At 43.2% G+C, this 17875-nt stretch overlaps 1 protein-coding gene across 1 annotated transcript in view; it reads right to left on the bottom strand.

Annotated features, from left to right (window-relative positions):
• LOC126215254 (uncharacterized) overlaps positions 1-17875 on the bottom strand; it is a 266573-nt gene that overhangs the window by 55057 nt on the left and 193641 nt on the right. Inside the window, exons 12-15 of the mRNA XM_049941928.1 lie at positions 12269-12579; positions 8472-8665; positions 4709-5005; positions 2654-2774 (exon numbers count right to left, since the gene is read on the bottom strand). Of these exons, the coding sequence (XP_049797885.1) occupies positions 2654-2774; positions 4709-5005; positions 8472-8665; positions 12269-12579 (923 nt within the window). The remainder of the gene's footprint in view (positions 1-2653; positions 2775-4708; positions 5006-8471; positions 8666-12268; positions 12580-17875) is intronic.

The raw sequence follows: 17875 nt of genomic DNA, 5'->3' as shown, positions 1-17875 counted from the left end.
GGGGGAGAGGGAGAGAGAGGGAGAGAGAGGGGGGAGAGGGAAAGAGAGGGGGAGAGGGAGAGAGGGGGGGAGAGGGAGAGAGAGGGGGAGAGGGAGAGAGAGCGGGAGAGAGCGGGAGAGGGAGAGAGAGGGGGAGAGGGAGAGAGAGGGGGAGAGGGAGAGAGAGGGGGAGAGGGAGAGAGAGGGGGAGAGGGAGAGAGAGGGGGAGAGGGAGAGAGAGGGGGAGAGGGAGAGAGAGGGGGAGAGGGAGAGAGAGGGGGAGAGGGAGAGAGAGGGGGAGAGGGAGAGAGAGGGGGAGAGGGAGAGAGAGGGGGAGAGGGAGAGAGAGGGGGAGAGGGAGAGAGAGGGGGAGAGGGAGAGAGAGGGGGAGAGAGAGGAGAGGGGGGAGAGAGGGGGAGCGGGAGGGAGAGGGAGAGAGAGGGAGGGAGGGGGAGGGGGGAAAGAAGAGGGAGGGAGGGAGGGAGGGAGGGAGGGGGAGAGAAGAGGGAGGGAGGGAGGGAGGGAGGGAGAGAGATAGAGGGAGAGAGAGTGAGATAGAGAGAGAGAGGGCCGGAGGGAGGGAGGGGGGTGGGGGTTGAGGGGGTCGAGGGGTGAGAGGTGGGGTGAGGGGGGGAGGTGGGAGAGGGGGGAGGTGGGAGAGAGGGGGGAAGAGTGGGAGAGAGGGGGGAAGAGTGGGAGAGAGAGGGGGAAGAGTGGGAGAGAGAGGGGGAAGAGTGGGAGAGAGAGGGGGAAGAGTGGGAGAGAGAGGGGGAAGAGTGGGAGAGAGAGGGGGAAGAGTGGGAGAGAGAGGGGGAAGAGTGGGAGAGAGAGGGGGAAGAGTGGGAGAGAGAGAGGGGGGGGGAGACTGTTGCACTGTATGTTAGCTGAGTTGACCACAATGAAAGATAACAGAGATGTACGGATGCTGATTGGTGAGGATATCAAGGGCCATAGAGGGGGATAGTGGTGGTTGTGACGACGACAATGAAGAAAACGATACTGTGGCAACAATGCCTATTGAAAAGACTGCTCACTTCGTCTCAAAGAGGAAACACGAGGGTTGGAAGAATCAACATCTATCAGTTTCCCTCCCTTTTCAACTGCTACATACTTTTGTTTCATAAACTGAATTGCATTTTTCTTGCTGCATTCTACGTCTGTTTATATTCCAGGTGTGTTTGGCCTATTACTTTAAGGCAACTTCAGTGGATTAGAACTGTGTTAATAATTTTGTTTTGAGAGGGAATGAGATTTCCCGCTATTTTATTGGTTAGAATTTCCGGAACGGAAAAAAAAATTATTAAATGTAAATAAATAAGTGTACATAATTGTACATTTTGTATGTATGTTGTATAATTTGGAAGGAGGCCTTTTGGCTGATATCTTACTTAGCTTACTTGTTTGATAGTCTTTTTGTTGCGACTATTTGTGACTCAACTTCACTATATGGTGAGTAGCAATCTATCCCTTTCATAAATTATTATTATTCCATCCTGGATTTTACATTGTTTTAGTTGTACAATTTGGTGAAGTTGACATGAAAAGTCATTCTGAGATTTAGAACTATCTGCGTTGTGTATGAAGATTTGTTACGGAGCATGTTCTGTCGCTGTTGGTCTGTTTATTTGCTTGAAGTATTCCTAATGGACTTAGTGCAGAGATATTAACTGTAGCGCTGTGCTTGACATCGTCGCAAGTGCAGCAAAGAGTGTGCTGTGCCGTACAGGGCTCCAAGGAATATCAGCAACTAATGTAATATATAGCAATAATATCAATATGTACTGTGTCTTTTTGTAATAGCATTTTATTTATTTGGTTGAATGTTATAACCTGAACTGGATGTCAAATATAAAGATGCATGCTACTTTAGTGTCTGACGTATATACAATGTGTAATAAAATCTGGTTGTAACTGCAAGCTGTCAGAGTAGTGATTTAGTAGATGTTGGTGTCAAATCGGGGAGTTCATCTAGTCAGGAGTGTAGTTTATTGGGAGCACACACATCGACTGAACTTTTGCAGTTTTTATATACAGTTTTTACAGATTAGAAAATTGTTCATGCCATAATTTTTACAATAAAAATAATTACTTACTGCTATTTATTTTTCTGGTCAAAATCTGTATTTACTCTCATCTAGTCATAGGTTACTGGTCACACTGTAACTTCTCTTATAAAACACTGACGCATTATTATGCCATTAATCATTTTGTTTTGTAATTTCATACTTTGTAAGCTAACTGCTTTTGAACACAAGCAATTGTCTCACATGAACTGCAGATTTTTCTTATGAGAGATGTGAACTATTTCTGCTGTGGATCTTACAGATGTTAGGACCTGGGCAAAGAGTTTTAGGCATTTGGGTGGTCAAGTTTATTTGCACTTTTGTCATTTATGTTCAGCTCGTCCAACTGAAAACCACAGTTGATAAGATTCTCATCCAAAAATTCATAAAATCAGCACAAGTACAACTGATGGCACTAAGGCAGCTTTGCAAACAAACGACTGAACATTGATTGTATCTGTCCTATTGTAAGGAGTGTATTGTATGAAAGGTGACATCTGACCAAACTACCACAGGAGACTACATCACCTGTGGATCAATCCCCTCCTCTGTTTTCCGCTTAACTACCACTTCATCAAAACAATTCGTGCACAACTGTATTGGAAACTTACCCCTCTTTTGTGCAATGTCGATTGCTGCCAGAGGCACAGATGGGCTGTGTACATGGGTCAGGAGAGATGCCGGCCTCACAGCCTTCTCACATGGACTAGATTCATTGTCTGCCAGCTTCCCCTGTAAGAAGAGGAAGGAGCAATGTGCAATATTCTGAATATCACTTACACCGGTACTGAGGCACAAAAACATAACATTACAACATAACACTGTAACAGGGTATGAGAAATGGCTATTCAGTGTTTATAGAAAGTCATTCTGAAAACAGAGTGGAATGAATTAGCTTCAGTTAAAATCACTTTCGATCTACACGTCATTTCAGTATACCTCTCAAACAGATAAAGAAAACATCATTCAAAGTTTTATACAAACGTGCTGGGCATATGAATAACAGTGCATCACAATACTCAAAGTACATAATGTATATGTATGTACTCGAAAATCAGTTATTAAATGCACATCACATATCTTTGAAGTACCAGTACATGGCAGCTAAGATTTTCGGTGTTCAGTTAATTAAAGATTGAAATGCAACATAACACACAGGAATGAAAAACACAATGAAGTATTGTATCTGCTCCAGAGGGCCGATTAAAATAAATACTTATATGCACTCTTAAGTCATATGATCTCAGTTATGTCTGTCTTTCCTAGTGTTCATCTTGTTTTCAAGATTTAGCAAATTCATTTTTGTCCTCCGTGTATTTCACAGTGGCATGGTTCAATAAAATAATATTGTTACGATTACTTGACATCGCCCAGATCCCAAGTTTTGTTACACAGATAACCAGTTTCAGCCAGTTCCATGGCCATCTACAGATCAATAATCACAGAACTTGCAACATGTCAGACACTGTATGGAGTGTTAATCACTCTCGCATAGGCAAAAAAACTGGGCACAATCGCATGTGCATGATGATCTTACACATTCTTAGATAACAGCAGTAAGCAATGTAACATGCCATCCTGCACGACATGGGAACCAGTCGAAGTTGTCCTTCTGACGGAAACAGGCAATGAATGTGTGCTTCAAATGCTCAAATTCAGACTCTAGATGCTGTTCACGTTGTATATTAATCACCTTGCAGATAATATTAATGGTAACCTCAGACTTTTTGCAGATGATTCTGTTATCTGTGATGAAGTACTGTGTGAAAGAAGCTGCATACATATTCAGTCAGATATTGATAAGGTTTCAAACTGGTGCAAAGATTGCCAACTTGCTTTCAGTGTTCACAAATGTAAAATTACACACTTCACAAAAAGAAAAAAGAAACTTAGTATGTTGTGATTACCATACCAATGAGTCATTGTTGGAATTTGCCAACTCATACAAATATGTGTGTGTAACTCTGTACAGATATGAAATAGAATATCACTTAGGCTCAGTTGTGGGTAAAGCAGATGGTAGAGTTCGGTTTATTGGCAGAATACTGGGGAAGAGCAATCACTCTTCAAAGGAGGTTGCCTACAAATCACTCGTGCAACTGTTTCTAGAATATTGCTCAAATGTGTGGGACTCGTACCAAATAGGACTAACAGGATATACTGAATGTATACAGAGAAGGACAACATGAATGCTCACAGGTTTGTTCGATCTGTGGGAGAGTGTCACAGAGATACTGAAGGAACCGAACTGGAAGACTCTTCAAGACAGACGTAAACTATCCCGAGAACACCTATTAATAAAGTTTCAAGAACTGGTGTTAAACTATTCTCTTGGAATATACTGCATCCCCTACGTTTCATGTAGGGATTGTGAGGGTAAGATCAGAGTACTTACTGCATGCACAGAGGCAATCAAATGTTCTTCCTGCACCTCATATGAGAACGGAAAGGAACTTGAGTAACTGGTATAATGGGACATACCCCCTGCCATACCCCCTGCCACCCACCTCACGGTGGTTTGCAGAGTATAGATGTAAATGTAGACGTACAAGTCCTCCGTACAGTCACAAATTTTAAACGATACCTCATACGGTCACACTTTCGAGAGCAACACGTCGGAAACTGTATCTGTCGGGCAGAACGGTGTGACGAGACATCGGGGTTACCTGGCAGAGCCGCTGCTGGTGCTGCAACGCAGCAGACGGAGAGTTCGGGGGCGTCGGCAGGCTCAGCCGGAAGCTGACAGTCTTGCGGCCGCTGTTGCTGCCGGACGAGGAGCGGCCCGAGGACGACGCCGAGCCGCCCGAGCAGTCGCAGCTGCCGCCACTCCCGCGGGGAGCTCCGGCTGCTCCCACCCCCACGCCACCTTGCAGGTGCCTGTGCTCCGGGGTGTTGTGCGGCGCCCCTCCGTTGCAGACGTCGGCCATCACATTGCTGCGCTGTCCGCACAGGAACTTGCTCACCTGTACGAGATACACAACTCTCTGTTTAAATCTATTCTTGGAGACAGAGGAAGGGAAGGATGCAGCAGAGGGAGAGACGGGGGAGGGGAGGAGGGAGGGAGGGAGAGAGAGAGGGGGGAAGGAAGGGTGGAGGGGCAAATATTTAGGGAGTTTGCATGAAAAAAGTGATGGTAGAGAACCAGACCAGAAAAAAAATATCTTGACTGCTAACACTTGCATGACGTCATTGTTCTGCATAATCTTGTGAACTTTCTGCAATATACAGAATATAGTTAGTTTTGAGAGTTCTGGGACTGAATTTTTGCACGATAAACTAGTGGTGCTATTAAATGAATGAGTATGGAATCATGTAGACTGAAGTTTGCTGCACCAATCTTTTTCTTCATTGTGGTTGGCTAGAACATTTTCAGAAATTGAAATTTGCTGTGGCACATCTTTATTGTGTGTCACCACTGCCGACAGCCCCGAATTATATTTTGTCTCAACAAACCTCATTCTTTTCCAAACACAAATCAGCTATTAGGGGTTGCATTTTGAGGATGTCGAAATGATTCTGCAGACTGCGACAGTGATTTTGAACAGAATTCCAGCAGAAGCTTTTGCCCATGTGTGCTGAAGTGTGACATGTGGGCAGGAAACACTGACAAAGTCTTCTAATTGATTGAATAGAGTGAGTGAGTTAGAGAGAGAGAGAGAGAGAGAGAGAGAGAGAGAGAGAGAGAGAGAGAGAGAGAGAGAGTATTAGAAAAAGTTTTGTAAATTAATTTACATGTAGTTAATTTCTTTAGGTAACTGGCACTCTTGTGGCTTCTGTGATCTGTTGTATAGACTTGTGGATCAAGATGACAAACTGTTTGGGATGTTCTTCAGCTTCCAGAGATTCTACTCCACAGTTTGAAAAATTGATCTATTGTACTATTGCAAAGTGTGTGTGTGGGTTTCATGTAAAGAGAATATCCGACACTAGAGAAACAGCAACACCCAACTGAGAACAGATGCCTACGGCTTAGTGCATGACGTGTATGAAGGAAAACGCGCACAACAAACATGTATGGAAAGAATATGTAAAATAAGGGAAACTGAATAATGGTCTTAGTCCAAATGTCTCATTAACACTCGGTCATATGAAGGAGCCAAGATGTCACATTGCCTAACAGTCAAGTTTTGTATAGTTTTGAGACCCTCTGGTCGAAGGCAAATTCTCACCTCATCTAATTATTACAAATTGTCATAAAAAATTAGGTTTTTCTAATGCAACTGTGTTGAAAGAGTGGTTACTTAGCAACACATTACCGTACTGACGTTGCTTTGTCGGAGGCCGTCACCGACGAAAGAAAACTTCTGTGTAATGTTGTCTATGTGGGCACAACGACCAGCCAGTGGCCAAGATATCCATGCTGAATTATTTTTTTATTCCATTTTTACTATTATTTAAATGGGCATAGTAACAACAAGGCATTTGGACGGGTTCAGTCAGTTTTACCTCACAACAAAAAATGGGAATTTACGGTCTCTCATGTTGTCGGAAACAAGATCTTTCAGTACAACTGTTAAATATCTATGATGCGCAGTATTTGATCTGTCCGAGAGTAATAATCTTACATGTAATTTTAATAAGCAGACCAGAATGGCTGGACTGCTTACTTCCAAGAAAGGTTTCAGACACTGAGGTTGGGTGGTCAAGTGCCCAGAATATGCAAAGTTGGTCCACAAACGGAGTGTGGCTATATGTGAGTACAAAAGTGGCTATTAGAATGAAAACTGCACCTAAACATTTTTGAATCTTTTCAGTTTTCTCGGCCGTCATTATGAATTTTTCTTGAACAAACAAATAATACTTATATTACGTAATTAATTTTTCACTCTCAGCATTGTAATTCATAATGTAAGTAAGCCCCTTTGCCTCTCAATACACTTTTTCAAAGTTAAAACTGGTCTCCTCAATTTATTTAGACCTTTGTACCTATGTGGCCTTCAAAAGCCCCACCGCATCGTGCACAAAGGAGACTCGGGTATTTTTTACATTACTGATTATTTGGGTGCTGCCCTTCCATCCAACAAGAACGTGACAAAATCAGGCAGATAGGAGGATAGTCTGACTGCACGCCATGTGATTTTGGAGTACATCGATGAACTACAACAGCTAAATAAAATTGCCAAGCCTTAGGGTGACTTTCACACCTACCCTTCCCCTTCAATACGAGCTCCACAGCAGGATTCTTAGTCTGCAGGACGACATGCTTTGCTTCCCCTTTTGCTAACCTCCTTATCATTCCTCCTACTCTCTTCTATCATGCTCCCAGGGAGTTGAAACTTTCTGCTTTCTTTAGCACTTTCCCTCTAATACTACACAATAGTAGAAAAAAGTTTCTGTATTTTCTCCATAGTAGCCATCACTTAACCCACTTCTGGAGGCGAGGCCTCCAATGCATAGCCGTGTGGTGGCACTCAATACGATAGGCAGCTACTTCGAATCCTGATGGAGGTAAAAACTGTTCATCACTAATATTTAGTCAGCAAGGATATTTAGAGATTTCCAATTTCCTGCCTGATGCCTGTCAGAAAAAGTCTTCGAGTTTTAGACCTTTGCACTAGAATATAATGTTCCGTTCTTGTCCACTATGACATGTCTCTTATCATTTCATTTTACACGATTTAATGCCAATAAACAAATGCTGTGAAGATAGTCGGCAAATTAGATTTTCCCAGTAGCTCGTGTAGGTTAAATTTTGACAAAGTGATTTATTAGTTATCATCATCGTCATCAAGAGATTAGTTGTTCTTTTCAGATTTTTTTTAATGTTCTTTGTTACAGTATTGATAAGTGTGTGAGTGTTGGCAAATGCTTATTGCACCCCCCCCCCCCCCCCCCCCCCAATTCAAAACCACTCTGACTTTCCACCCATGAGTACGATGCTCTAACACTTTTAACACAGCATCTGAATGTCTGTAAGTGGATGGTTGCAGACTTTCAATTTTGTTAAGCAGTCCCATATTTTATACCTCAGCGTCTTGTCATATACCTTCCCCTAATCTAGGAGCACTATTGTTAAGTCTTTTCCTTTCTCCCAATAATTTTTCTATTATTTCTCACAGTGGAAAAATATTGTCAACTGCGCCTTTGTTATCCCTAGAACCATGCTGCTGCTCTTCAAATTGTGGTTCTAACATAGCTCTCATTCTCTTTTCCAAGATGTTTAGGCAGTATCGTAAAGTATACAAAATATAGCTTTTGTAATTGTGAACAACATTCTAGAGCTCTGCCAATGAAATGAAAAATGGCATGTGGTACACTAAACCATTCCGTACTTCTGTATACAAACAATATGCTGTGGAACAGCTACTGAGGGCATTAAAACAATCTACAATAGCAACCCACACATTGCACAAATGTAAGCAAATGCGAGGCAGGAAGAAACGTGGCATCTCAAGCTGGTTGCTCCCTGGCCCTCCCCAAAGCACACACCTGCATCCTCAGCCTCTTCATGTCGTCGTCTCCCCAGCCCTCGAGATTCTCTGCCGACCCGAGCACTGACGACAGGCCGCTCACATCCAGCAGGCCGTCGAGGCCCAGAACGGCGTCTGCCGCCGCACTGCGGGGGAGGGGCGGCGTGGGTGGCCGCGGCTCCTCGTAGCTCGAATCTGTGCCGGCGTCCACTCCTGTGGATAGAGTGCCAGTGTGTGTTGGTATATGAACAAAACAACACTAGACTGCTTACTGATAGACATTTTGCCACTGGCTTCCTGTTATCTGGGAACCAAATGTGGTCTGTGGGTAAATAATGGAATCACATAAAAACGGAAAATGAAAGATTAAAAACAGTTTCTGGCTTTCTAAAATCCCTAGTAAGTAACAGGACTGTTCCTTTCGCCTTCTGGAAATAAATATCCTGATAGTTGCTCCAAAGAGTATTTTTAACTTACCTATAATAAACTATTGGGTTGGTGCATAAGTTCATAGCATTTTTCCATAAGTTTAAAACATCACAGATACATAAAATGGAGACTTTAGTCATCAATAATATATTCTTCTTCACTATTTACAAGAATCTGTCAGTGCTGCGGTAACTTTTCGATTCCACAATTGTAGAAATCATACGATTTTGAGGTGAAAAACTCATTGAGCCCTGTTCGGAGCACATTTTCATCCGCAAAGGAAGTTCCTTGAAAGTTGTTTGACAGAAAGTGAAAATCTGAGGGCACGAGACCAGGTGAATATAGTGGGTGTGGAATGACTTCCTCACCCAATTCCTGTAAAATGTTTCCTTAACTAGCAGAATGCGGGCAGGCATTGCTGTGGAGTAGCATCACTTCAAGTCGACTTGCTGGTCACTGTTCTTGGATTGCGCCTCTAAGGCTTAAATGGCTCTGAGCACTATGGGACTTAACATCTGAGATCATCAGTCCCCTAGACTTAGAACTACTTAAACCTAATTAACCTAAGGACATAACACACATCCACGCCCGAGGCAGGATTCGAACCTACGACTGTAGCAGCAGCACGGTTCCAGACTGAAGCACCTCTATGGCATTTCAGTTGTTGACAATAAATGTCAGCAGTGATCCTTACACTTCAGGGAAACAATTCGTCGTACACCACCCCATCGCTGTTCCACCCTATGCGTAACATTACCTTTTGTGGATGTACACAAGTCTTTTTACGGGGAATTGCTGCTTTGTTTGGTCTCAATCATTCGTTTCTTTCCTTATGTTACCATTGAGAGACCAATTCTCATCACCAGTGACAATACAGGATATGAATTGTTGGTATTGTTCAGAAGGCTGATGATGAGCAAGCAGAGCTCCCCATCTTGCCACCTGGTGTTTTTTGTGATTTTGGCTTAGAGCACGTGGTACCCGATTTTTCGACCTTCCCCGTTGCATGCAAATGTCAGACAATGGTGGAATGACCACAGTTTATCATATTTGGCAGTTCTCGAGTACACAGACATGGATAACTGTGAATTAATGTATTTTAAACCATCTTCTTCAAACTCTGAAGGTCTTCCTGAACAAGGAGTCACTAATTTCAAAATGATCCTCCTTAAAATGATTGATTTCCTTGCTGTGCTCTGTCCAATGACATTACCACATTATATGGTGCAAATGTTTCTGGTTGCACCCACTTCTGTCGTCCCTTTACTGAACTCAAACAGAAGAATATGTCAGAAATGTTCCAATTTCTCCACTTGACTCTCATTTTCTAGTATCCACAGCTCCATTCACTATCTCCAAATGACAATATGTAAACTCAAATAGAAACACAGTGAACTAAAAGTAACATATGATAAATGAAAAATAAATCCATAGCAGTCGGAATATCAACATGCAAAACAAAAATGCTATTAAGTTATGCACCAACCTAATAAAATCAGCACACACTTTACTGTATTCAGCATTGTGACATTTCAGTACATATCAGGTAGTAGTCCAGTAGAATGTAAGATCAGCATTCAATGGTTCATCAAATTAACGATCAACAGAGATGGGGCACAGCTTTGGATTCCTCCTTGGGGAGTTACTAAACACAATGTCTTTCTGTACAACATGAGAAATAATTCAGCCTGCTAATTGCGAGGAACGAACAGTGTAATGCAGAGTCTGAGTTCTGATGCAACTTGATAAGTTTTGAAAAAGGGAGTGAGTGTGGAGGGGAAGGGAGGGAGGGAAGATGGGGAGGGAGAGGGAGGGAGGGAGGGAAGATGGGGAGGGAGAGGGAGGGAGGGAGGGAAGATGGGGAGGGAGGGAGAGGGAGGGAGGGGGATGGAGGGAGGGGGAGGGAGGGAAGATGGGGAGGGAGAGGGAGGGAGGGGGAGGGAGGGAAGATGGGGAGGGAGGGGGAGGGAGGGAAGATGGGGAGGGAGAGGGAGGGAGGGAAGATGGGGAGGGAGAGGGAGGGAGGGTAGATGGGGAGGGAGAGGGAGGGAGGGAAGATGGGGAGGGACAGGGAGGGAGGGAGGGAAGATGGGGAGGGAGAGGGAGGGAGGGAAGATGGGGAGGGATAGGGGGGAGGGGGGAGGGAGTGAGAGGGGGGAGGGAGGGAGAGGGGGGAGGGAGGGAAAATGGGGAGGGAGAGGGAGGGAAGATGGGGAGGGAGAGGGAGGGAGGGGGTGGGAGGGGGGAGGGAGGGAGGGAGGGAGGGGGGAGGAAGGGAGGGAGGGAGGGAGGGGGGAGGGAGGGAGGGAGGGGGGAGGGAGGGAGGGAGGGAGGGAGGGGGAGGGAGGGAGGGGGAGGGAGGGAGGGGGAGGGAGGGAGGGAGGGAGGGGGAGGGAGAGGGAGGGAGTGAGGAAGGAGGGAGAGGGGAGGGGGGAGAGGGGAGGGGGAGAGGGGAGGGGGGAGAGGGGAGGGGGGAGAGAGGGAATGAATGAATCTGTGGCCTTCTTGGAAGACCACGTCAGTTACTACCAGAAATTATTGACAGAAATCATGAGAACTTTAAATCAGGATAGCTGCCAGAAGATTTTAACCCCCCCCCCCTCCCCCCTCCTAAGGATAGCATCAAACTGATTCAGATATCCCCAATTTCAGTGCTAATTCTCCTCAACTGTTGAACTTATTTTACTACCTTTTCTCTCTGTGCCCCTTTTGAAATACGGTACATTACATGTTCTATTGTATTATCAAGTTAAACCTACTGTAGAGTAAATACGAATATACTTACCCTGACTGAAATGCTTAGATTTTTTGATGTTAATTACCTCCTGCAATACCATTTTCTTTGTCTCATTCACCCACATCACAAGAGCTGGAATGATATCTGCAGTTCATCATCCAGTATGTCCTTAACTTTGAGAGGTATTGTTTTACAGTCAATAACAACCATAGGGACTATCCTTACTAATTACATTTTTTATGACATTAATGATTTTTATGATACAAGGGGGCACAACAACAATTAAAAACTACTGTATATTAAATAACTTAACATTTCCACCTAGAAAGCACAAAAGCTCTTGCATTTGCTCACAGAGCAAGTAAATTAATAATTGACAAGTATTCATGTATTAAACTACAAAAAATGTGACCAACTGATCACTTAAACGAAGACTGGGAGAGACAACTAGTTTAAATAAACACTAACACATCCTCACAAATAATTAAAAAAGCAATAATTCCTGTCTTAGTAATTAAGGCACTTCTGGTTTCTTACTACAACTTGAAGCATAAGTTTTACTAATATTTTATGGTGAAATTTTACAACATTTTCAATCCCCTCAAGTTTTATGCTACGATATCACAATTTTGTCACATCTCTTTCCCTACCTTCATCAAAGTCTTCTTCATCATCACAGAGGTCTTTATCTGGGTCCAGAGGTGGCGGTGGTGGCTTCCGCTGGTGGTGGTGGCGATGGTGACGGTGGCGGTGGTGGCGGCCGGTGCCGTCTTCCTTCTGCTGCTGGCGCAGGATGCCACGCTTGCTCAGTGCGGGCGGTGACACCTTGCCCTCCGCCTTCTTCTTGTGTTGCTGCAACTGCTGCTGGACCGAGCACTCACTCTCGTAGCGGTACACCAGCAGGGGGTTCGAGTCACTCAGCAGTGTCGAGGAGCCGCGGAATCCCGATGACGGGTGGGAACTGTGAGGCGAGATATGACATTGGTAACCACTCGAAACTGATCTGTATAAAATACAAGTTAGTTGGCACACTAGTTGGGGTACCAGTTCGTCGACACTGGGTGTCAAGATGTTTCACCGAAACACTTTTACTCCCTCGAGTTTTCTGGCTTTTTTAGTTTGAAATTTCAGATATCCCTGAAACAATTTATGTTGTAATTAAGAGCTTTGAGTTACCACATCATATACTAGTCATTATTCCAAGTTCAACTACAATTCACAATTTTACCAATAACTGCCACCCCTTTTGTTACTGTCATAAGCCAGCATTTGCTAGCACTGTGTGATAGCCTTAAGTATATGTATTAAAGTGTAAGTATTAATACCCCCACCCCAACTTGCCGATGGTAGGGAGGCTTGCGTGCCTCAGCGATACAGATATCTGTACCGTACGTGCAACCACAATGGAGGGGTATCTGTTGAGAGGCCAGACAAACGTGTGGTTCCTCAAGAGAGGCAGCAGCCTTTTCAGTAATTGCAGGGGCAACAGTCTGGATGATTGACTGATATGGCCTTTAATGCATGAGGAAAATACAGTCTTAATGTTTCCCAAAAGCATGCAGCTGTACTGTATTGTTAAATGATGATGGTGTCCTCTTAGGTAAAATAGTCCCCCATCCGGATCTCCGGGCGGGGACTACTCAAGAGGACGTCGTTATCAGCAGAAACAAAACTGGCGTTCTGCGGATCGGAGCGTGGAATGTCAGATGCCTTAATTGGGCAGCTAGGTTAGAAAATTTAAAAAGGGAAATGGATAGATTAAAGTCGGATATAGTCGGAATTAGTGAAGTTCGGTGGCACAAGGAACAAGACTTCTGGTCAGGTGAATACAGGGTTATAAATACAAAATCAAATAGAGGTAACACAGGAGTAGGTTTAATAATCAATAAGGAAATAGTCTCGCGGGTAAGCTACTACGAACAGCACAGTGAATGTATTATGGTGGCCAAGATAAACACGAAACCCATGCCTAACACAGTAGTACAGGTACATATGCCAACTAGCTCCACAGATGAAGAGATTGAAAAAATGTAGGATGAGATAAAAGAAATTATTGATAGTGAAGAGGGATGAAAATTTAATGGTCATGAGGGACTGGAATTCAATAGTAGGAAAAGGAAAAGTAGTAGATGAATATGGACCGGGGGTAAGGAATGAAAGGGGAATGCGCCTGGTAGAATTTTGCACAGAGCATTATTTAGTCATAGCTAACACTTGGTTTAAAAATCATGAAAGAATGTTGGATCGTGGAAGAGGCCTGGAGACACTGGAAGATTTCAGGTAGAGTATAAAATGGTAAGGCAGAGTTTTATGAATCAGATTTTAAATTGTAAGACATTTCTAGGGGGCAGATGTGGACTCTGACCACAATCTGTTGGTTATGAACTGTAGATTTAAAATTGAAGAGACTGCAAAAAGGTGGGAATTTAAGGAGTTGGGGCCTGGATAAACTGACAGAACCAGACGTTGTAGAGTGGTTCAGGGAGAGCATTAGGGAACGATTGACAAGAATGGGGAAACGAAATACAGTAGAAGAAGAATGGGTAGCTTTGAGAGATGAAATAGTGAAGGCAGCAGAGGATCAAGTAGGTAAAAAGACGAGGACTAGTAGAAATCCTTGGGAAACAGTTGACATACTGAATTTAATTGATGAAAGGAGAAAATGTAAAAATGCAGTGAACGAAGCAGGTAAAAAGGAATAAAAACGTCTCAAAAATGTTATCGACAGGAAGTGCAAAATGCCTAAACAGAGATGGCTGGAGGCCAGATGTAGAGGCATGGAACACTAGGGGTAACTGCCTACAGGAAAATTAAAGAGACGTATGGAGAAAAGAGAACCGCTTGTATGAATATCAAGAGCTCAGTTCTAAAAAAAGAAGGGAAAGCAGAAAGGTGGAAGAAGTATACAAGGGCGATGTACTTGAGGGCAATATTATGGACGTAAATGCAGATGAAATAGGAAATATGATACTGTGTGAAGAGTTTGACAGAGCCCTGAAAGACCTAAGTCGAGACAAGGCCCCGGGAGTAGACAACATTCCATTAGAGCTACTGAAAGCCTTGGGAGAGCCAGCCATGACAGAACTCTACCATCTGGTGAGCAAGATGTACGAGACAGGCGAAATACTCTCAGACTTCAAGAAGAATATAATAATTCCAATCCCAAAGAGAACAGGTGTTGACAGGTGTGAAAATTACCAAACTATCAATTTAGTAAGCCTTGGCTGCAAAATACTAATGTGAATTCTTTAGAGACGAATGGAAAAAACTGGTAGAAGCCGATCTCAGGGAAGATCAGTTTGGATTCCCTAGAAATGTTGGAACGTGAGGAAATACTGACGCTATGACTTACCTTAGATCATAGATTAAGGAAAGGCAAACTTATATTTCTAGCTTTTGTAGACTTAGAGAGAGCTTTTGACAGTGTTGACTGGCACACACTCTTTCAAATTCTACAGGTGAGAGGGGTAAATTACAAGGAGCGAAAGGCTGTTTACAATTTGTACATAAACCAGATGGCAGTTATAAGAGTCGAGGGGCATAAAAGGAAAGCAGTGGTTGGGAATAGAGTGAGACAGGGTAATAGCCAATCCCCGATGTTATTCAATCTACATACTGAACAAGCAGAAAAATTTGGAGAAGGAATTAAAATCCATGGAGAAGAAATAAAAACTTTCAGTTTCGCCGATGACATTGTAATTCTGTCAGAGACAGCAAAGCAGAGCAGTTGAACAGAATGGACAGTGTCTTGAGAGGAGGATATAAGATGAACATCAACGAAAGCAAAATTAGGATAATGGAATGTAGTTGAATTAAATTAGGCGATGATGAGGGAATTAGATCAGGAAATGAGTCGCCTAAAGTAGTAAACGAGTTTTGCTATTTGGGGAGCAAGTAAAGAGGATATAAAATGTACACTGCCTATGGAAAGAAAAGCATTTCTGCAGAAAATAAGTTTGTTAAGATCGAGTGTAGATTTAAGTGTCAGGAAGTCTTTCAGAGAAGTATTTGTATGAAGTGTAAGCATGTATGGAAGTGAAACATGGACGATAAATAGTTTAGACAAGAAGAGAATAGAAGCTCTCGAAATGTGGTGCTACAGAAGAATGCTGAAGATTAAATGGGTAGATCATGTAAGTAACGAGGAGGTACTGAGTAGAATTGGGAAGAAGAGGAATTTGTGGCACAATTTGACTAAAATAAGGGACTGGTTGGTAGGACATGTTCCGAGGCATCAACGGATCACCAATTTAGTATTGGAGAGAAGCGTGAAGGGTAAAAATCGTAGAGGGAGACCAAGAGATGAATACACTAAGCAGATTCAGAAGGATGTAGGTTGCAGTAGGTACTTAGAGATGAAGAAGCTTGCACAGGATAGGGTAGCATGGAGGGCTGCATCAAACCAGTTTCTGGGGTGAAGACCACAACGACAACAACGAGAGCAACGACATGCCCCCATCTGAAATCACTCTTCACTGTATGGTCATAGCTGACTTCAAGAATGACAATGTGAGAAAGTCTGCACAAGACCACTTTTCATGGAAATTAGGAAAAAAGAACCGAAACATTAATATTAAATACTGATCTACAAAATGTGTGTTCAAATTCGGAGCTGTATTTATATTTTATAAGCATTTAAGAACTCCACTTTTATTTCTGTGTGAATGACAAAATTCAATGGTATCTGAAATTCTGATGTGCACATACACTCCCAATCGTGCATTGCATAAAAGGACCTGGAGAACCCATGGACCACTAACATGATTCCCAAGGAACACAATGGAGGTAGCTGCGACTGATCATCCTTCCAACAATTCAGTTTTTTTTCTTCGCCTTTCCTTATATGACTTGTGCTGTACCTTGCAGATTAAGCAAGTAATAACTTAGAATTCTTTTCCTTTTATGATGACTTTCGAGGAACATGCTTGTCCTTTCGTCAAAGTAATTTGAATGTGCATCTCTCAATGAAAAGAAGGTACTATCTATGAAAACAGATGTCTATGATCCTGATTTCTTTTGTAATAGAAGTATTCTCTCTCTCTCTCTCTCTCTCTCTCTCTCTCTCTCTCTCTCTCATAGAGGGAAACATTCCACGTGGGAAAAATATATCTAAAAACAAAGATGATGTGACTTACCAAACGAAAGCGCTGGCACGTCGATAGACACACAAACAAATACAAACATACACACAAAATTCAAGCTTTCGCAACAAACTGTTGCCTCATCAGGAAAGAGGGAAGGAGAGGGAAAGACGAAAGGATGTGGGTTTTAAGGGAGAGGGTAAGGAGTCATTCCAGTCCCGGGAGCGTCATTCAACAACATCTTTGCCTCTGCACTTCTGCCTCGACTGACATCTCTGCCCAAACTCTTTTTCTTTAAATATGTCTGCTTGTGTCTGTATATGTGTGGATGGATACGTGTGTGTGTGCGCGCGCGAGTGTTACCCGTCCTTTTTTCCCCCTAAGGTAAATCTTTCCGCTCCCGGGACTGGAATGACTCCTTACCCTCTCCCTTAAAACCCACATCCTTTCGTCTTTCCCTCTCCTTCCCTCTTTCCTGATGAGGCAACAGTTTGTTGCGAAAGCTTGAATTTTGTGTGTATGTTTGTATTTGTTTGTGTGTCTATCGACGTGCCAGCGCTTTCGTTTGGTAAGTCACATCATCTGATGGATATGTGTGTGTGCGTGCGAGTGTATACCCGTCCTTTTTTCCCCCTAAGGTAAGTCTTTCCGCTCCCGGGATTGGAATGACTCCTTACCCTCTCCCTTAAAACCCACTTCCTTTCATCTTTCCCTCTCCTTCCCTCTTTCCTGACGAAGCAACCGTTTGTTGCGAAAGCTAGAATTTTGTGTGTATGTTTGTGTGTCTATCGACCTGCCAGCGCTTTTGTTTGGTAAGTCTCATCACTTTCTTTCTTTTTATATATATATATATATATATATATATATATATATATATATATATATATATATATATGCCTTCGCCCTAGCCAGATTACACTCCCATATGTTATTTTCTCAGGCTTGTCTAACATTTGGCATCACCCCCAAAGGCCTCACACTTAAAGTTCCCATCTCTGGCTGCAACCCTTCTCTCCATCAGTCCCTATACCAGTTCCAAACTGAACAATCCATTGCCCTCACCCACCTAATCCTTCACCTACACATCCACTCAGCCAATCAACACACCCGTCAACTCCTATCCTTAATAAAAGTCCTCAATCTTTCCTCTCCCACATCCACACCGGCTGTTCAGAC

This window comes from Schistocerca nitens, chromosome 12 (genome assembly GCF_023898315.1).
Source record: "Schistocerca nitens isolate TAMUIC-IGC-003100 chromosome 12, iqSchNite1.1, whole genome shotgun sequence".
NCBI classification, from domain to species: Eukaryota; Metazoa; Arthropoda; class Insecta; order Orthoptera; family Acrididae; genus Schistocerca; species Schistocerca nitens.
This window is presented reverse-complemented; position numbering and strand designations above follow the sequence as displayed.